The sequence below is a fragment of the Triturus cristatus genome, chromosome 8 (genome assembly GCF_964204655.1).
Source record: "Triturus cristatus chromosome 8, aTriCri1.1, whole genome shotgun sequence".
Lineage (NCBI taxonomy): Eukaryota > Metazoa > Chordata > Amphibia > Caudata > Salamandridae > Triturus > Triturus cristatus.
This window is the reverse complement of record NC_140591.1, coordinates 823440572-823462213: the sequence shown is the minus strand read 5'-3', so window position 1 is coordinate 823462213 and position 21642 is coordinate 823440572. Positions and strand designations below refer to the sequence as shown.

Here is a 21642-nt window from a genome sequence, read left to right as displayed (position 1 = left end):
CCTCAGCCTGCTACAACACACTCAGACAACTTCGAAAGACATTCAGATGGATCCCCACAGTATCCAGAAAGACAGTCACCCACGCACTCATCGCCAGCAGACTCGAGTACGGCAACGCATTCTATGCCGGTGTCACCCAGAAACAGCTCAAGGAACTACAGATCGTTCAAAATGCCGCTGCCAGTTGGTCCTTGACATCTCCCGCCGCAGCCACATCACGCAACACCTCAGACAACTCCACTGGTTCCTGGTCAACAAAAGAATCACCTTCAAGTTCCTCACACATACCTACAAAGCTCTCCACAATGTGGGACCAGCATACCTGAACCACTGACTCGCATTCAGTTCCGCCCAACATGCCCTAGCCTCCGTCCCAGGATTCATAAGACCAGAACCGGATGAAGCTCATTCACCTACCTTACCGTCAAGACCTGGAACATCCTGCCCCTCCAACTCAAGCAACCCGCGTCGCTGACCCAATTCAAGAAGGACCTCAAGAACTGGCTCTTCGAATGATCCTCCTCCACACCCAGAGGGACCATCAGCCCCTCAAACCCCCCACAGCTTTGAGACCCTCATGGGTGAGTAGTCATGCTTTACAAACTCCTGAATGATTGATTAGATTCAGTGTTAGTGTCAGGATTTTTTTTGATAACCTGTAACTTTGCCAGAAAATAGCTCAATATACAAGAGCCAGAAATATATGATGTAGAATTTATTTATGGTATTCACAGAGCGCATCCGAGCTGCAGTACATAAAATATTTTGATACATACAACATACATAAAATTAGCTTCCAATAACTATATCTACCATTACTTATGACAATCATCGAAACTTGGTGTAATAAAGATGCAGTTGTACTAAATATTATAGTTTATTGCGCAGCCCAGTACCAACAGGATGGTGTAAATCAACGTCTTCCAGTAACTGACACTCAAACAAGAGTTCCAGAATATAGAGGCACAGTGAAACACTCCACGCTCCTAAATAAACACCAAACTTAATGCAATGAAAATATACATTAACAGTAGAAACATTTAGCATGTGAACAAGCACATTACAACTTAAATGCACCTACAATATATAACACCTCCCTTAGCAAACTGTAAGAGCTACTTAGTCACAAACCAACCTGAAGAACATTGGAGGAGGAAAACAAAGGAAGCATATAATTATATCAATTTAAAACCACAGAACTATTAATATCACCAGCACTCATTTACCTTAAACGTTAATTTGCCTTAATATCTGTTGAGTTGATCTAGGGCCATTGTCTCTACTGTGTTAGTATGGGTTGTTACTCTTGAAGCACTTTACTGTTACTTTGTACCAATTTTGCACAATTACAAACATTGTTTTAGAAGCAAATTTTACTGATTTGTACATTTCTCCTTTTTAATTGAAACATAGTTAAAGCCAATCATTACATTAACATGGCTTTATTTGATGAGATGAAAATATTTCTGTGTGGCGTATTGTAATTATTTTTCACATATATTGCAATTATTTTTATTAAACAGGCAACATCTATTTTTTAATACTTTAATACTTTTAAGTAACCCCTTATAGTTCATATGGCAGGGTGCATAGTATCTAAAAAGTAGGACATGTGTACATGTCATGACAGTGAAAAACTCCTGAAGTCGTTTTTCACTGTAGCAAGGCTACCTCTCCCATATATCTTATTACACTTAATAAGTGATAACCTCAGTTTGGGAGCAGATAGATATTTCTTCCATTCATTTGAATTGTAATTTTAAATCCTGTTTAATGATAAAGTTGGATTTTAAGTTACAATTCTGAAAGTTGACATTATTCTACCTAAACCAAATGTGCATGTCCACTAGTGTTCAGGGTCACATGACTGATAATGGCTCTCCTGTGGTGTGATATGTATTCCTTCCAGACAAGGGAACAAAAAGGGCCTGGGTGTAGAGGGAGCGGGTCATCCAGCTATGAGGCTGGGGAAGGAGTTGTGCCCTGCCCTGATTAAACTTCAAAGGGCCCTGCTAGCACAAACAATGGGATGCGACACCAAGCTTGCCCTTGTCTTTGTCCCCCAAGCCAGGTTGGAGCCAAATCCAGAGAAGAGTGGAGAACTGGATAGAACTGTTTGTGAATAGGCCAGGAATTGCCCACAACACAAATGCTAGTACTATGCATTCAAGTGGCACCCTCAGAACCTCTCATAAGAACACTCCTGGACCTGTGGAAGATTCAGAAAACGGACTGCCCTGCTGTCCGAATAAGGAAGGCTGGATCCTTCTACCTTGAATCTAGGATCGATATACAACTAACTTCCAGAGACCTTCCCTGCAACTGCCCAGATGACCAGCACACACTGTACATGCCTGAGCACTGCTGCTGGCCTCTGCTGGAGTCCTGTTCCCCAAGAGGTGCCCCCAGGTCTTTGACCCTAGGCTGGCTTCTTAGTGTATTCATCTTGCTTGTAAACTGAGCTTCAGCTGAAAATACAGATGTTTGGTGTTGTTTGCGACCGTGAGCGGGATCCTCGCTTCTGCTGCGATTTATGCATTTACCACCAATGCAAAGTTCAGATGGTGACCTGCTCTTTGCACCAAAGAGCGGCTGCTGCATATCCCGCCAACTTGAATTTCCAGCTGCAGCCTGCTCTTTGCACTGACAATGGTCTCCTCGTGGTCCCTGCCAACGTGATGTTCCAACTGAGGCTCCTTGGGTGGACCTGGAATCTGAGAAGGTAAACTCTTCCCCAGAATAAACCTGGTCCCTGTATCTGACCCACGCTCTGTCGTAGCTGGCCTGAAATAGTGACTTTGACCCACTCCAGAGTAACCAGTGGCACTCTGGGAGTTTGGGCACTATTTTTACCTGAAATTCATAACTCCAGTTCTACATTATGGATTTTTGTTGTTTTGATGTCATTTTATGTATTAAAGTTTACTCTGTTTTTCTAAGTTGTTTTGGGATTTTATTTATGTTGTGTTTTTACTTTATTACTGTTTGAAAGGTGAAAAATACTTTACACATTGCCTCTATGATGAGCCTAACTACTTTTGTGTTAAACTACCAGAGCGCAAAGCACAAGTTTATTTCTTGACTTTTGTGGTTCACCCTGACCAGGTTTGAGTTCTTTGCTGGAGTGGGTCTCTCACCTCTATCAACTAATGACCCAATTTCTTACAGTCATTGCTGCAGTCTATATGGGAGTGTACCATAGCTCAAACAGGAGATGAATATCTGTGGCAGAATTAAGGTCTCTGCTTTCTGTACAAGGTGCAGCTGATTTGTATCTGTAGGCATCAGTTAATTGCCAGTTAAAAGAAACTCACGTTATTGTCTATAATGATCTCAAAGATTTCGATATTGGTGTGACAGTGGATAAAATTACGAGGGTGGACAATTTTCAATACTTAGGTGATGGTTTTTGGATTGAAAAGGCCTATTTTGGTCTTGTTAGGATGCAGCTTCAGTGACACGGTAGCCATCAGTTCAATTAATTTTTCTAACAATTAGTTGAGATTGGTTATATCTGATGCGCTTGCTACTCGAAGGTACAACTGCCTATCATCAAATTATTGGAACTTTTAAATGTCCTTGCTTTCAACCTGTTTGTGGCTTAGTGTCTATATTAAAGTAGGCAGGTGAGATAGATTATCCTTGTGCAACACCAGAGCTCCTTGTGTGTGTTAATAACCTGAAGTAATCAAGAAATAAGTATAAGGATCAGTTTGTCAGAAATGACTGGAAACAAGTTTAGGACCGTCCCATCGATGCCCGTTCTATCTGACAGGATGTTATGTAAGTTTGAATGGTTGATGGTGTTGAATGTCACCGTTAGGACCAACAGTACTAGCAGGCAAGAATCGCCTCCATCTAGTGGAGCTGATTATGTAATATGGTTTGTCTGAAGTCTGAATGTGATTTCATGAGGAAGTTGTTAGACGTAATGAGGAGAGCTGTATAGCCTCAGTTTTTTTTATGCTTTTACTGATCAATGAATGTGTGTTTACAGGAATTAAGTTTTGCAGGTTTTACAGGCCGGATTCGATTCTTAGTGATGTGATTTGTTCACTTTCAAGAGTGATTCGTATAGTGTCCAAATGGACAGTGAGAAATGTTCAAGTTTGAGAGTTAGCAGGAGAATAACACCTATGCAAGACTTGAACAGAGGGGTCGGTGGAGCATTGAGTGAGCAGATTTGTTCAAGAAGGTGAATATTTTGCAGAGATCCTCATTGTCTAGAGGTTGAAAGGAGGACCTTTTGGGTTCCATCCTTTTTGGTTTGAGGCTTTGATCAAGTTCTTTGCGTATACTTTGAATTCTTCTGTAAAGAATTTAGCAATTGTTCTGCTTTGATTTTGAGCTTGGACTAGCTCTTTTGTGGCTCTATTGGATTAGGGTGGAATTTTATAGTTAGGAAACGTGCTCCAGGTCATCCGTTAATTGAGCATTTTATTTTCTTAGCTGCATTTGCAAGGGCTTGTGTGCAATTTGCTGATTTTTGTTGATCTCCATATTTTTTTACAGTCTCCTCATTCGTCTTTTGCTGATTTTTAGTTCACTGAAGTAAGATGGATTGAATGGTCTGTCCAATCATTTTTCTGAGAAATAGAGGGGCTAGATCATTGAGGATGTCTATAGTTGTCTCCATCCAGTAGCCTGTGAGGCCCTGGGGATGTACACTTTAGCTTTAAGAGTGATTGTTCTCTGGCATACTGAAAGGTGCTGTATTGGGATTTTTTTCATTGGTCTTTTCAAGGTATTATTAGTTTGCCATTGAGATCTTTTCTGGCCGGTTAGTGGGGGTGACGGTATGAAACAGAATGGCCTGATGGTCAGTCAAATATAGACTAATCTGGTCCTCTATTGTGATGCACTTCGTGTTTGCTTTAAAGTTGAGAGTATTACCCTTTTTATGAGCCAGATAGGTTGAATAAGGTGAAAGACCTCACAAATTATTTTAGTAGTCTGTTAGCTGGTTCTTTTCAAGGTTTATGGGCATGTTAGAATTACAATCAGGAAGCCAAAGCATCCAGAGTATTTACAACAATCAACTTATTTTATGCTATATTCAAATACTACTCTGCCTGACTTAAATGAAATTACTAAACTGTAGCAAGAAAAATATTACATAAAAATCGAACATTGCGAATGTATTACGATTTGAAGTTTTGTATTTCACACTTCAAACATATGGTACTGTGCTGATAAAATAAAACATATGACAAATGAGTGATTCTACCATTTTCACACATTGAAAATTCAATGCTTGTTTTCCACTATGACTTCATTTAGTAAAGCCTGGAAAAAACATGGTGTGAGGAATTTTTTTTACATATACAGACCAAGCGTGTAGTGAATAACTAGGTTACCTTATCACACTGAATGTCCCCACGAAAATGCAAGCACAAATTGTGTGCCGTAAGTTTGATGTTCACTGAAAAACAACAATGCTTACCTTTTTTGTTTTACGATATTGCAGGCCCCTTTCTGTGTGTCTAATGTCAAAGAATTCTGGATTTTGCGTATTTAGGTCAGTAACAATGTCTGTCCACCTACAGAAAACAAAAGGTAGTTTTCAAAACTAGTAGTATACAGGCTACTGTCACAAAATGGCAGTTGGTGAGAATTTCCAGAAGTAACAGAAAGTTATAGTTGACTAATTAAATCCATTACGTCATATTTGAAGCAACTTTTTATAAGTAGTTAATATTTCCATACATTCCAACGGATTTTACTCAATTTCCACATATTGAGGGCAATACTACCACTGAAGGTCATCATATTTTGGGACTACTGACTCAGCTACACATCATTCCAGTTTGTTCTTTCCTGTCCCCTTGCAGTGGCAACCCTACTCATGACTCTGTAGGGTCTACAGGGAGTGGTAACATTTAGCTAGGATGCATCTGTGTCTACATGGCGAGCTCTGACTCTGGTTTAAAAAGGATTTAGTCAGGCTAATTGACTTCTATAGTTAGACTAATTGACTACTATTCCATTAATATTGTCTGCTTTTAGATGTGTTTTTCATCATTTCTTCACTTCTTGAGCTTCCCATTTGATGACTCATTTTCTTTGCCATTATTGATGGTAAAGTGGGGGAGGGGGAAGGCCAAGCTTTGTCTCAGGTTTCAGATCTAACTTGGACCTTAGTCCAAGTCCCACTGCTTTTCAACTCCTTTCTTTCCTATCCTTCAGGTGGATTTGACACAATAGGAAGGAGTAGTCATGTTCTAGTGACTGCAGCAGCAGTCACTTAGTCTTCTTCACAAAACTCTGAATCGAAGTAGCTGCATTGCCACATTTCATCACGCAACATTTCAGGACCCTTAAACGTATAGAAAACAATGTTTTCTAAACGAACAAGCTACTTACCTTCGGTAACGATATATCTGTAAGAGACAAATATTAGTTATGGACTCCTCACCTTAGAATTACCCCCAGGCGTCAGACTGGATCCGGAGAATTTTTCTTCAGCAGTACCCTTGCGCGACGGTAGGTGGTGTCGGTCGACTCCATATTCGTCGTTGGCATCGTGATCGCCGGAATGACGGCCCGCTATCTACTTAGATGCCGCCCGTGTGCTGACGTCAGTTATTCTCACGACATTCCATGCCAGAAGCACAGAGCCATGCAAGACACTGACCACTGGTGCACAAACACTAGGACCCTGAAAGGAAGTCCCTTACCCTAGAAGTCAGTTCGCAGAAAGGGGAGGATGGGTGGGGCGGTGAGGAATCCATAATTAATTTTTGTCTCTTACAGATATATCGTTACCGAAGGTAAGTAATTTGTTCATCTGAAAGAGACTATTAGCTAGGGATTCCTCACCGTAGTATAGATACCCCAGCAATACCAACCGCAGAGATGGGTCGGCAAACTAACTTTACACCAAAAAGTCCTGGAGAACCGAACAGCTAAAGAAGGCGCCTCGCCGGACTTGGCTGTCTAGATGGTAATGTTTGGTGAACGTGTGCAATGAAGCCCACGTGGCTGCCTGGCAGATGTCTTGTAGAGGGACTCCACGTCCCAAAGCAGTAGTGGCTACCGTCGTCCTGGTGAATGGGCGTTCAGTCCCACTGGAGGTTCCTTCTATGTCAAGGAATAACAGATTTTGATGCAAAGAATGACCCATCGAGAGATGGTCCGCTTTTGCACGGCCCGATCTTTCTTGGCGCCCACATAGCCAACAAAGAACTGGTCATCCACCCGGAATTGCTTTGTGCGATCCAGATAGAATGATACGGGAAGAAGGTTGGCAAAATGATGGTCTTTCCCATGTGGAAATAGGTAACCACTTTGGGAAGGAAAGAAGGCCTAGTGCGAAGGACAACTATGTCCGAATGAACAGGCAGGAAATGAGGTTTGGAGGAAAGAGCCTGAGTCTGAAGCGAGCAGAGGTGATGGTAACCAAAAAGGCAGTTTTAAGAGTCAAAAGTCCGAGAGGACAGTTATGCAGCGGCTCGAAAGGAGAGCACATAAGGTAGGTCAGAACCAGGTTCAAGTCCCACTGGGGCATTAAGAAAGGAATTGGAGGAAACACGTGAGTAATGCCCTTAAGGACGTGATTTACAATAGGGGACTTGAAAAGGGAATGCTGATCAGGAAACCGAAGAAAGGCCGAAATGGCCGAAAGATAGCCTTTTTAAGTGCCCAGAGCAGAGCACTACTGGGCCAAAGAAAGAATGAAGAGGAGAACCTCTGAAAGGGGGGCAGAAAGGGGATCCACAGCCTTTGCTGCTTACTATGCCACAAATTTGTTCCATCTACAGCCGTATACCATTACCGTGGAGGGACGCCTGGCTGCCAAGATAACAAGACTTCGGGAGGAAGGTCGGAAGTTTTCAACTGTCGCCGCTCAATCTCCACACAAGGAGGTGGAGGCTGAACAGGTTCAGGTGGAGGACAGTCCCCTGCTGCTGCGACAAGATCCTCCCGAAAGGGCAGTCTGATCGAAGGATCGATGACCATGTGCAGAAGCTCAGGATACCAGACTCTTCGTGCCCAGTCCGGGGCCATAAGAATGACTTGGGCCCGGTCGTGCTTGATCTTCGTCTGCACTCTGGGCAGACGTGGTATAGACAGAAAGGCGTATAGAAGACCGCAACTCCACTCGCAACAAAAAGCGTTGCCTAGCGAGTGCCGCCTTTGAAATTCCAACACGCAAAACTGCTAACATTGCGCATTCTCTTTGGTGGCATATAGATCTAACCAAGGCTCTCCCCACTGCTGAAAGAGACCCTGCACCACCTCATAGTGAAGACTCCATTTGTAATCCATCATGCACCGGCGGCTAAGTTCGTCCGCCCTGGCCTTCAGAGAACCTGCCAGGTGTTGAACCACCAAGGACCTGCCCTGATGTTCCAGCCACTTCCAGAGACGAAGTGCCTCCTGACATAGGGAACACAGCGCCACCCGCCCTGTTTGTTGCAGTACCACATGGCGATTGTGTTGTCCATGAACACCTGCACTACTCTCCCTTTGACAGAAGGAAGGAATGCCTTCAGTGCAAGACGGATAGCCCGAATCTCCACAAGGTTGATGTGGAGCCCGGACTCCACTGGAGACCAGAGGCCTCTGATCTCCGCCTCTCCAACGTGGCCGCCCCACCCCAGAAGTGATGCATCTGTCACCACTGTGAACTCTGGTTGGGGAAGGGAGAGGTATCTGCCGTTGATCCAATCCTGGTTCATTAGCCACAACTGCAATTGGTGTGCAGTGCCCTCTGAGATCTGGACGCAATCTGAAAGATTCCCCTGATGCTGTGCGTACTGGAACTTCAGGTCCCAACTCAGAGCCCGCATATGCTACCTGGCACAGTTCACCAGCAGGATGCAGGTGGCCATGAGGCCCAGTGGCCTCAGAGTCAGTCTGACCGAACCCGGGATAGAGGCTGAAAGATCGGAATCATAGCCCGAATATCCAGGCTCGCTGCTCGAAACTGCCCTGTGTACAGAACCGCTATGATGCTAGTGGCCTACCGTGAACCGTAGGAAACGCTGGTGGACCAGCAAGACGTGGATGTGAAAATAAGCGTCCTGCAAGTCCAACGCTACCATCCATTCTTTAGGGTTGAGGGCAAACAGGACCTGAGCCAATGTCAACATTTTGAACTTCTCCTTCCGGTGGAAGCGATTGACGTTCCTGAGATCCAAGATAGGACGCAGGCCCTTGTCCTTCTTGGGCACCAGAAAGTAGCGGGAATAACAACCACAACCTACTCTGGGGCAGGAACTCATTTGATGGCTCCCTTGGCCAAAAGAGCCATAACTTCCTGTTGGAGAAAGGACAAGTGATCCTCCAACATGCGATGGAATTGAGTTGGCATTAATGTAGGGATAGTCTCGAAGGGGAGGGAGTAGCCCCTTTGGACTATCTGCAAAACCCACCTGTTCGACGTGATGTTGAGCCAGTGGGGGAGGTGATGGCGAATCCTGCCGCCCACTGGCGAATGGTGGCCCTGGAAGGTCAGACTAGGAGGGCATAGAGGCTGTTGCAGAAGGGGCGCTTGTGGACGGGTCTGCCCGCTGGCCCCCAGACCAACGACGGTGGGTCCCCGGCTGCACAGAGGCTGGACAGCTTGCGCAGGCCTGTGGCCCTGGACGGAATGTGGCAGAGCACCCCTTCCGTAGCCACAAAAGGGGCGAAAAGCAGACTGCGCGGGGCGAGAGGTAGAAGCAAGGCCCAAGGACCTGGCTGTGGCCCTGGAGTCCTTAAAGCGCTCAAACGTGTTGTCCGCTTTGTCGCCAAACAAGCGACGGCCATCTAAGGGCATTTCCAAAAGTGTAGCTTGGACATCACCTGAAAAGCCAGTGCACCTGAGCCAGGTGTAGCATCGTAGGGCTACTGACATTGAAATCTTCCTGCCCAGCGAGTCGGCGGTGTCCAGCCCACATCGTATGGCGAACTTCGCTGCGTCTCTCCCCTCGGCAACTGCACAGGAGAGCACGGCCAGGGCCTCCTCCGGGCACTGTGGCAGCACCTCCACGACCATGTCCCACACGAGTCCGGAGTGGCAGTAACGACCAAAGAGATATGCGGTGTTCACCGACCGCCATCCTAAGCTGGAGGAAAAAACATCTTCTTCCCAAGATGGTCCAGCTTCTTGCATTTCCTACAAGGTGGTGAGGTACGGAATGCGCCCTTGGAAATCGAGGCTTGGACCACCAAGCTCTCGGGGGTGGGGTGTTGAGAGAGGAAAATGGGGTCGCCCGGGGCCAGGCAGTGGCGTCGGTCAATCATCCTATCCACAGGAGACCCTGTGTTGGGCTTGGACCAAGTGCCCAAAAGGATGTCCGTGAGGGCCTCATTGAACGGCAGCCGGGGCTCCGAAGAGGCTGCTGCCGGTTGAAGCACCTCGGTCAGGAGGTTAGTCCTGATCGCCACAGTAGGAAGCTCAAGATTTAAGGCCTCAGCTGCCCTACACAACACCACTGCGTATGATGCACGAGGGTGCATCATCTCCCCCTACGTAGCCACGGTAGGGGGAGATAGCATGCCAAGGTCTGGGGAGGTGTCCAGACCACTGGCCTCACCCAACTCCTCTCTCCAGTCCGGTTCTTCTAACTGGTCTGTAAGAGGGTCCACAGACCCCTCCCAGTCCTCCTCCCCCTCCTCTGGTAGCCACTCAGGGTGATAGGGGAGAACAGGGGTACAAAGGAACCGGGCGGCGCCGGTCCCAACGTCAGTCGATGTCGGTCCGGCTCTGTGTCCACATCGAGAGGGAGGCTGGGGTGGACTTCTGTTGAGGACACAACCGGCATCGGAGGGGGCCGAGGTGTTGCCAATGGGTTCGGCGCCAGAGGAGGTGTTGTAAGGTTGACCAGCACCGATCCAGATCCAGGCCTGTATCCCTGGGGGCCCTGCTGAGCCAAAGCCGCCACCATTGAAGGCCTAGAACCCCCAACCGAGTCTGCGGGCCTGAAGGCACGCCGGGGGAGTCGGGCTGCCAGAAGATGGAATGGAGGGCTTTGTAAAAGTTATGAAATTGGGCAGGGGTCGCTCCGGCTCCCGGAAAGGGAGGGAGGCTCGGAGTCGACCCAACAGGCTCCCCTGGCGGAGCCGGGCGACTACTGTCTGCAACCCGCGTCGGACGACAGACCTGGAGAACGCGAAGGACAATGCTTCTTCACCTTTTGTTGTGCTTCATCTTACCCAAAGACATTGATGAGGAGTGGTGGTAATGGCTCTGTGACTGGTCCCACGACCTCCCTCTCGAATGGGACATCGAGAGGAGCGGAGCCGACTGCTGGGCCTCATAGAAGCTTTTGGGACTGCTCCCGCAAAGACTTCGGGGCCATGGACCGTCAGTCGGAGCACGACTACGGGTCGTTGACGCGCTCCAGACACCACAGGCACACGAGATGGGGGTCCGTTACCAGCAGGAGCCACAAGGCTTGATGCCGGTCCGACGAGATGACATCCCTGTGCACCAGGAGTCATGACGACTCAAAAAGAAGTCAACAAAAAGTCGTAAAAAGAGAGTCAAAAAGTGACTTGAGGTTCCGCTCTCTCCGGGTCTGCGCTGGCTCGCGTGGAAAAAAGAAAGAACTGACATCAGCGTGCAGGGACGGCATCTAAGTAGATACTGCGACCTCATTCTGGCGATCACGAAGCCAACGACGAATGCTGAGTCGGCCGACGCCACCTACAGACGCGCAGGCGTACTGCTGAAGAAAAATTCTCCAGATACAGTCTGACACCTGGGGGTAATTCTAAGGTGAGGAATCCATAACTAATAGTCTCTGTCAGATATTCAAAGCAAAGTTTTCTAAACTTTCAAAGCATTTTTTCTAAACTTTCAAGATGGCCGGTCTCCACTACTGACCATGACAATACCAGCAAATTAAAAAAAAGTATCTGGCATTGGAAGTAGCAATACCAATAGCGGTGGGGTGCACAGTATTAGTAAAGTGGGACCAACTAGTTTTGACAATATCTAAATTCTGGTTCTACTTGCTCCTGTGAACTTGTCTTGACAAGGCTTTAAGCATAAGGGCACTTTTTCTTATAAAAATTTCTACTAGAACATACTGTCGTTGTTCGGAAGTGTTTTTGTAATATAACTCATTTCCTGTGTCATTCCCTCCGAGAGGCTTGGGTAATCTGAACTTGTGCAAAAAGCCACTAAAACTGCAGGTTAGCAGTAAAATGTCAACACTGGCCAGCGGAAAGACTACTACCAGATCCACGAATGAACCCCAAGCATGGAAACATAAGGATCACAGTAGAAGAACCCTTCCCAGAGGGCTGAATATCAGGAGATTCATGTGAGAAAACTCAAGGAAGCAGAGTTTAGTCCAAAATCAGTATATGGATTTAGGGAGAATGAGTGAAGCAGGATCATCTAGTCAAAACAAATGAAGGAAGAAGGCAGGAAGATTTCTAAACAGCTGCCAATGAAGTGCCACTCTACACAGCAGTAAATGGTGAGGAGAGGCCGCGGGGCACCCCTGCATTGCCACACTTGAGATTGGCCAAATTTGCGGGGCGGGATTGCCTGAGTTGGCGGAGCGGCTCCGGCTGCCTCTGCTTCTCCTGGCCGGACGCCTGGTGTGCTGAATGGTCTGCCTAGTGTTGTGGCTGTGCCAGGCGCCTGCTTCTGCTGGTCTCTTCCTGGGGAGAGGAGAGACCCGGGAGCGATTCTAATGCTGAATTTGCTTGCACCATGGGACTGCGTCCCCTGGCATGCCTAGCACGACATGTCCCCCATGTACTGCACCTATTGCTGGAAGATGGCGGTAAGCTAAGCCCAATAGGAGGACTTTGATACCTGGATCACATCCAGGTCTGCTTGTGCCCTCTGGAGGCTCCTGACTAGCGAGTGGCAGGAGCGATTTCCCCTGAAGGAGCCCCTGCAGAAGGGGACACTCCCGCGACAGCAGACTCTGCACTGAACCGTCGCCTCACGACATGAAGATAAGTGACAACAAACAGGCTAAGCGCTCATTTGAGGCCCACCACCACGCACAGCAGAACAGGACCGTGAGGCTCTGGAACAGAGTGGGGGGCCCCAGGAATGTGACGAAGCCACAGCACCACAGGACATTCACTATATGTTCTTGGACCTTAAGCAAAGCACAACTGCCATAGATTCCAAGATTTACCTCTTAGAAGATTGGTTTGATCGCTTGAAAGAAAAGGTAGAGACCCATGAGAAACATATAGGTAAGCATTAACGCTGCACCTCTGATGTCGAGGAATTAGCCTCAACAGCTGGAGAGCAGTTACTCAGAATAGAGAAAGTCCTTGAGGTCATAAGGAACAAGAGTGAAGATCTTCAAGTGCACTCTCGCTGGAATAATTGATGCATTCTTGGGATCCTTGAGTCCATAGCGATGGACTGAGTAGAAACATATGTGGAAAAATTGCTCAAGACACTCTTCGGAAACAACCTCTCTCAGAGTTCATAGCGGAGCAGGCACACCCTGACTTGGGGCTGCGTCCACCTCCTGGAGCCTGGCCACAACCAATAACTGCTCACCTCCTGAATTACAGGGACGGCGCACTGCGCCAGGCATGGAACGCCCTCTCCAATACCAGGGAAATACCATCTTCCTTTTCCTGGACTTCACATTAGTGATGCTGGGGACATGACGTTAATTCCTCCCAGTGAAACGCATGCTGCAGAAAGCAGGTGCCACGCTGATTTATCCGGCAAAACTTTTGATTCTCCATAAAGGGAAAACTCACCACTTCACTGATACCAAGGCTTCAACCAAATTTGTCCAGAATATGGATGCTCCTGCCCCCAAAGCTGCTCTCTCACCAGACTGTGAGGACTTTGAGCCGCTTCCTCCCGGATGTGGCTTGGTAATAGAGATTATCCAGCCTGCGGTCATGATTATGGAGCTGGGTGAGGTACCTGGCAGTTGAATGTCGACTGTCTGAATAACTTGGAAGTTCCCTCTTCGGCACTGCGTAGACAGCACGGTCACAACTCCAGCTCTCCTCCTTCCTCATTCCTGCTGGCCATCCAGTCTGCTTCGGACAGGAAGATCTCTTTAAGCCCCCTGGGGATTATTCCCGTTCTGGTTGTGGTTTGTCAGTTTCTTTGGATATGTGAAGGAGGGGAGCTAAGGTTCAGCTTGATTGGTGAGCCAGAGTGAGAGGATGAGGGGAGAGTTATTAGGTTATTTAATGTTTTACGTTTGTTTTTCCGGGTTGTCAGTGAAGCAGCCATATACTATATAGGGGGTCACCGTGTAATTAGCGATGACCATCTTGAAAACGGCTGCAACGAATCCTATAATGTTTGCTGTCAAACATGTAATCGGTGTGGGAGGTATTATTCCAAGGCCTCTGTTAGTCTCTCCATGTCCCCGGTACCAGTCTTCCAGACCTGGACAGAACAAAATGGTTGTTGTCGACCAGAGACAAGAGTCTGCCCTCCAGCTGCAGAGCCAAGCTCGAGCAGGGGAAGGCAGAACAATAGGCATCCTGTCACAGAGAGGTGTGACCACCTTCCAGACAGGATTTAGTATATTGGGGCAGGGTGGGTGCGTTTGCCAGTGCCATTCAGTTTGTATGAGGGGCACATTTGGTGTCCCCATGAATAGTCCAGTTCAAACCAGTCCTGGGAGCCGTTGGCTCCCGCTCTGGTGCAAACTGGGCAAAGGACATGCCAGTAACCTACCTCCCCTGGGAGGGTACCCTTAATCATCCCAGCCCTTTCCCTAGGGTACTTAAGGGTTTACCTGGGTGTAGGTCCCTAGATTCTTTGTGGGATGAGATTCAGATCAAACACCACTTCTTCTACCATCTGGGCACTCTGGACTTCGCTGGACTTCGTTTGGGCTTGACTTCATCTTCCTTCCAGTCTTCTGCATTGTCTGTGCTTGTGCATCATACATTAACCGTCCAAGGCCTGTGGGCATCAAAGACACCTGAAGGAATCTCACTTGGCACCTCAACTAAGTTGACCAGGTCTGTTGATCCTGAGCCCCTCCGGACTCCGAAAGATTCTGCAACACAGGTGGTGGTTTTCCACAGCTCCCGAGGCCTGCCCTGCCCTCTCGTCAAGTATGAGGCCAGTATCCCTGTGGTGGTTGCAATAACCAAACCCCTGTGCACTGCTTCAACTTGCAGTTGTAAAGGCTTGTTGGCTTCCTTCCAAGAAGATCTTCGGGATCCAAGTAGCCCCAACCTCGAGTACCTCCAGTGACCAGAATCTTCAGCCACACCGCATTGTGTGCATCGAGGCCTCCATCTTTTGGTGGGCTGCTTGAAGTCCTCTCGCCACTCCAGTGCCTATGGGTCCACTTGAGGGTCACAAGGGCTTCGTTTGGGCTCTCTGATTGCTCGGGTCCTGACCTGACTCCCCTGCTTTTGGTCAGTCCCCTGGACCTTGCTGAACCTGACGTTGCTCCTTCTTCAATCCCTGCGTTGGTTGCATTTGCCAAGGCTTGTTGGTGCTCCTGCCGGACACGACGCCTCAGCAATCAACATCCTTCGTGGGACAGTTCATGTGCGGCTCCTGGTCCTCATCAGCGTAGCCTGGTCCTCACAGCTGCAGAGTCAAGGTCATCGTCATCCATCCTGCAACACTCTACATCGGAGGGCATTCGTCTTCCAAGTCTCCTGGTCACTCCTGAGTGACATAGACACTGTCCCCTCTGCTTGCAGGCACCTCTCACCTATAATCCACCTTTGGATTCCACCAGACACTTTCTCCTTTAGCAGCAGCGGCACTTTCCTGAAGTCCTCCATTGGGTTCGACGGCGGGTTCCAACACCACTGCACACGTATGCACCCGGCTACCCTCGTGTAGGTAACGTGGGTACTAGGGTATCCACAGGTGGGGAGGCTCTCCAAACATCTGTCCTCCACGGGGTTTCTTCAGGGTCTGCTGGGAAGGGTCCTTAAACTTTAAATATCCAACTGCAACTTACATGTAGAGTTTACGGAGCAAGTGGTCATGTTCCCACACTGCACACGATCTCCGTGGGATTCCTGTCTACTCACCTTGGGTGATTCCTTGGGTTCCCAGTACTTCTACGTCCTCTCGACTGTCTTGACCCGAGTCTTTGTCCTTATACCACTTTCTTAGTATATGGTTTGGTCCCCCCGGGGTACACTGCGTATTTCGTGCTATTTACTGTGTTTCTTTGTGAAAGTATTGTGTGTATTGTGCATATCTCCCGGTAGGAGAAGTGTCTATGTGTTAGAGAGTAATATATATTTTTATAAATACTTTGTGTGGTTCTTTTTCACTTAATCTGTACTATAAGATTGCTTTCTGGTACAAACAAGCTGCTTTACACTCCTGGATTAAGCCTGAAGGCTGCTCTCCAGATCTACCGCTTAGTGAGTGTTCTAAGGTTGTCTTAGACCTCTTGAATCACCATAAGGGTTCTCTGGGCTTATGCAAGGTGTCCACTTACATAAGTATACATCATATACCAGGCCAGCTTCTCACATTGGTGTGCAGCGGTTGGGATTCAAGCCTGCATTGTTTTACCAGATAAATCTTTGAGTTGATTAATTGAAAAACCCTCACTAATACTAGGCACATATAATAAAAGCTTAGAATAAGTAACTTCTACTGAACTTAGGGTTGGGTAGTTCAGGGTATAGCACACCGTTTCTCCAACCTCAGAGAGTTTAGTTCCCACTATGTTAGGTAGGTGCAACACCACACCACAGTTAGTATGTCTCCCAAAGGAGATGCCAGTGGCTCTCTGACTACTAAACACAGTAATCTTTATTTCCAAGAATTGAAAGCACTGGGTGCATCTAGAACGCTGAAGACAGGGAAGGGAGCCAACACTCAACACCTCCTGGAGGTGTTACTATTAGATGATCTCAGGAAAACCAGTGGGTCAGATAAACAGGAATGAGTGGTTGGGGCACGGAATGAAGCTAGGCCAGGAGGGGAACCCCTCTTTGACCTAGAATCTAAACCTGACTAGGTGGAGCCTGAGGACTCCCACCTGGACAATTCAGACCTCCCAGAGGAGAACACAGGTGGCTTAGAGGATGCCCCCTTTGATCCTCCTGGGAAGGTGCAGAGTAGACCAAGGAGGTCTAGATCCTACTCTGCAGAATCCAATGCCTCAGGGCAGTCAGCAGGGACCTCCATTTCTAGTAAGAGGGGGAAATCTTTTGATCGGGAGTACCAACTTCTTGAGCTTGAGAAAGCTAGGCTCAGGCTCAAGCAAGAGCAGTTGGCGCCTGACAGAGAGACAATGGAAGTCCAGAGAGCAAGGAAGAAATTGGAACTGGACTCCCATGGTGGCAGAAACAGTGTCCCTCGAGTTAAAGAACATTCTTTTGAACATAGGAACCTGAGCAAGATTATCCCTCCCTACCATATTGGGGATGGCATCCACACATGGATAACTGCTTTAGAAAGGGCCTGTAAAGTTCAGAGGGTCCATTGAGAGCAGTGGGCAGCTATCTTGTGGCTCTCCTTTGCTGACAAAGGTATAGAGATAAGCTCCTCACTGTTAGAGAAGAGGATGCTGATAATTTCTCAGTTTTGAATAGTGTGCTCATTGATGGGTTTGGCTTAACCACTGAGCAATAATTGATTAAGTTCAGAGACACCCAGAAAGTACAAACCCAGGACTGGGTAGATTTTGTGGATAGTGCCATTAAGGCTGTGGTAGGTTGGCTGCTTGGCAGCAACGTGCAAGACTATCAAGGATTGTACAATTTGATTATGAGGGAGCAGATCCTTAATTATTGTCAGAAACAACTTTTGAATCAGTACCTGGTAGACTCAGATCTGACTTCTCCCCAAGAATTGGAATAGAAGGCAGATAAGTGGGTCAGAACCAGGGTTAAGCAGGAAATTCAAAGCCATGGTGGTGACCAGAAGAAACAGGATTCTTCTAAAACTCAAGATGAGGGTGGAGACAAGGGCAAAGATAAAAAATTGTCTTCCTGAGGGCCCCAAAAACCTGTATCTGGGGGGAGTCACAAACATCCAATAAAGGCAAGAGGAAACCTTGTTAATTTTGTAAGGTGAAAACCCATTGGACAAAAGATGCTGATTGTCCAAAAGCCAAGGAGTTTACTCCTACTACCACTGCCCCTAAGGCAACTGCACCCCCTAGCACATGTACAAGTGGTGGTACAGGAAACAAGGGATTAGGAGGGTTAACTTTGGGTTCTGAGATGAGTTCTGACTTTGTCAGAACTGTAGCTCAGGCTGTGTTGGTCTGTGATGGTGGCATAAATAGTAACACCTTACCAGTCAGTCCCTGTAACTTAGGAAAGTACAGGCAGCAGCAGCTGATAAATGGAAAAGAGTCCATGGCTACAAGGACATGGGCAAGTGTCACTATGGTAACAGAGAATCTTGTGTCTCTTTAGCAGATCATACTTGGACAAATGTACCAAGTGATCAATGCTAGCAATGTAAGGACTGACCATTCCTAGGCAGCTGTGAATCTCAGCTGGGGAGGGGTAACTAGACCTAAAACAGTTGTGATACCTTAAGACCTACCTGTAGATTGTTGGGCAATGATTTGGAAACTTCAACTTGGGCATCTTTTCAAGTGTGTCTGCTGTGACCAGGTCACAAGCAAAGCAGCTTTCCCCTGAGCAGGCCCTGGATCCTAGAACAATGGACTAGGTGCCTTCCAAGAAAAGGAGCAGGAAGAGTAAGGCTGTGCCTTCCCCCCAGACTAAAAGTGAGGAGCAGTCTCTTGAGGGAGGTGACCATAACCTCTGTGAAGGTACTGCCCCAGATGAACTTGAGCCTGATCAGGTTGAGTTCTTGGGGGAAAGGGGGCCTTCCAGAGCACATTTGAGTTTGGAGAAGCAAACCTGCCCCTCTCTTAAACCCATCAGACAGCTGCTGCTGAGGCTGCTTGGAATGTCAGTGGGTCCCATAGGATCTATTGGGATGAAGGTCTTCTGTACTCAGAGGGTAGAGACCCCAAGCCTGGTGCCACCATGGGGTTGGTTATACCCCAGAAGTTCAGAGGGTTCCTCCTCACCCTTGCACATTACATTCCCGTGGCAGGGCACTTAGGGCAAAGCAAGACTTGGGACAGGCTTGTCCCTCACTTTCACAGGCCCATATGTCTGCGGACACAAAGGAGTTTTGTCGCTCCTGTGCCACCTGCCAAGCCAGTGGCAAGTCAGGTGGCATCACAGAGGCCCCCTTAATTCCACTTCCAGTGGTTGGGGTTCCCTTTGAGAGGGTTGATATTATTGGTCCCATGAACCCCCCAACAGCATGTGGCCACAGTTATATTCTAGTGGTGGTGGACCATGCCACTAGATACCCAGAAGTTATTCCACTTAGGAACACCACAGTTCCTGTGGTGGCAAGGGTCCTCTTAGGGATTTTTTCCAGAGTGGGCTTCCCTAAGGAAATCTTAACTGACAGAGGTACAAACTACATGTCAAGTTATATAACTGCATTGTGGAAAGAGTGTGGAGTGAATTACAAATTCACCACACCCTACCATCCTCAATGCAATGGGTTAGTTGAAAGATTCAACAAGACCCTAAAAAGTATGATCATGAGCCTCCTAGAAAAGCTTAGGCGAAAATGGGATGTCCTACTACCCTGCCTTCTCTTTGCCTACAGAGAGGTCCCTCAGAAAGGGGTTGGTTACAGCCCTTTTGAACGTCTGTTTGGGCATCCAGTTAGGGGTCTCTTGTGTCTGGTGAAGGGGGGATGGAAGTTACCTCTCAAACCTCCCAAAGAGGACATAGTGGACTATATACTTGGTCTGCGCCCCTGCATGGCTGAGTACATGAAGAAGGCGAGCAAAAACCTTGAGGCAAGCCAAGAACTCCAAAAGGCTGTCCTGATTGTTTATCAGTCAGGTCAGAAGGTGTGGGTGTTGGAGCCAGTTGCCCCAGCAGCTCGCCAGGACAAATGAAGTGAACCCCACACCATACATGAACAAAAGGGGGAGGTCAGCTTTTTGGTGGACCCTGGCACTCCCAGAAGTCCCCACAGGGTACTTCGTGTGAACAGGCTAAAACCTTTTGTTGGCAGGGCTGACATGGGCTTGCTAATGGCAACTGATGAGGGACAGGAGGAAGAGAGGGACCCTCTCCCTGATCTCCTCTCACAAAACCCTGATGATGGATCAGTTGATGGAGTAGCCTTGGCAAACAGCCTCACTGATCAGCAGCAGATTGATTGCAGGGAGGCCCTCAATTAATTCAGGTATGTGTTTTCTCTGACTCAAAGTCAAACCACCTGGTGTACCCATGAAGTAGACACAGGCGAGAGTCTGCCTGTTAAGAACAAAATCTACAGCCAGCCTGACCATGTCAGAGATTGCATCAGGACAGAGGTCCAAAAGATGCTGGAGTTGGTAGTGATTGAGCCCTCACATAGCCCTTGCGCTAGCCCAGTAGTCCTAGTACCTAAACCTCACACCAAGGGTGAAAAAAGAAAGATGAGGTTTTGTGTAAACTACAGGGGACTCAGTGCAGTCATAAGGACTTATGCTCACCCAATCTCTAGGACAGATGAGCTTATTGACACTTTGGTCTCAGCCAAGTTCCTAAGTAAAGTTGGCTTTTGGCAAATCAGATTAGCTGAGGATGCCAAAACAAAAACAGCATTTTCAACACCTAGGGCCTCATGTAGGTAAATAAATTTTACCGGTTCTTAAATACCGAGCCGTACCGAATCGGTAAATTAGAATCGGTAAGTTATATGTAGGTAAAAATTCGGTAACAGTTACCGATTCGGTAACATTCGGTAATCACGAATCGGAATTCACCGAATCGGTAAATACCGAGGTGGTATTTACCGAATCGGAAAATACCGAGGTGGTATTTACCGAATCGGAAAATACCGAGGTGGTATTTACCGAATCGGAAAATACCGAATCGGTATGTACGGATTCGGTAAATAAACTCACATGACTTGACGAAACAGCTAATCCTGTGCAACGACAGCCCACCCAACCAGGAAGTGCCCACACCCAGGCAGGTGTACATAATTAGCCGAAGTGGCCACACCCAGGCAGGTGTACATAATTAGCCGACCCTGGAGAGGCTTGGAGTGCAGAGGAGAGGCAGGGAGCCGTTGCATGTGCGAGCGGGTAAACGAACAGCATGTCCAGCCAGAGAACACAGAAAGACGGAGGGGAAAGGAGGAGGAAGCTGAAATTTAGCCCCAAGGAACTCCAGGTGCTGGTGGAGGAGGTGGTGAAGCAGCACCAGAAGCTGTTTGGAAGGCAATCCCTGCAAGTGCCTGAGGCTGAAAAGCGCAACATATGGCTGGCCATCCAGGCGCAGGTCAATGCTGTGGGAGTGACCCACAGGGACATTCAGGTCCTCAAAAAGCGCTGGTATGACCTGAGGATTGTAACCAAGAGGAAGATGGGCGACATCCAGAAGGAGGCCAGCCAGACCGGAGGTGGAACCAACAGGGCACCTGCCCTCACCGAACTGGAGGAGCTGGTGGCGGCCACAATCGAGCAAGAGAGCGTCGTGGGTCTTGGGGACGCCGACAGCTCTGCCAGAGCCACAACACACCAAGGTAAGACGAAAGCACAGCAATGTAGCCCCCCCTACCCCTATCCCACATCCCCCATTGTGAAACGAGAATCACACTGCAGTCCACACGTGTCAGTGCAGACAGGCAATGCATTCCGGGAGATGTAGTCAGGGCAACACTAACCATGACGTAAATGTTACAGGGCAACAAGGCATGTCACGCACTCGAGG

At 47.8% G+C, this 21642-nt stretch overlaps 1 protein-coding gene across 2 annotated transcripts in view; it reads right to left on the bottom strand.

Moving 5' to 3' along the window:
- The window catches only part of BIVM (basic, immunoglobulin-like variable motif containing), a 277159-nt gene that overhangs the window by 42032 nt on the left and 213485 nt on the right, over positions 1-21642 (bottom strand). For both annotated transcript variants that reach the window (XM_085622282.1, XM_085622283.1), the window contains one exon: positions 5444-5540. In XM_085622282.1, the coding sequence (XP_085478408.1) occupies positions 5444-5540 (97 nt within the window). The remainder of the gene's footprint in view (positions 1-5443; positions 5541-21642) is intronic.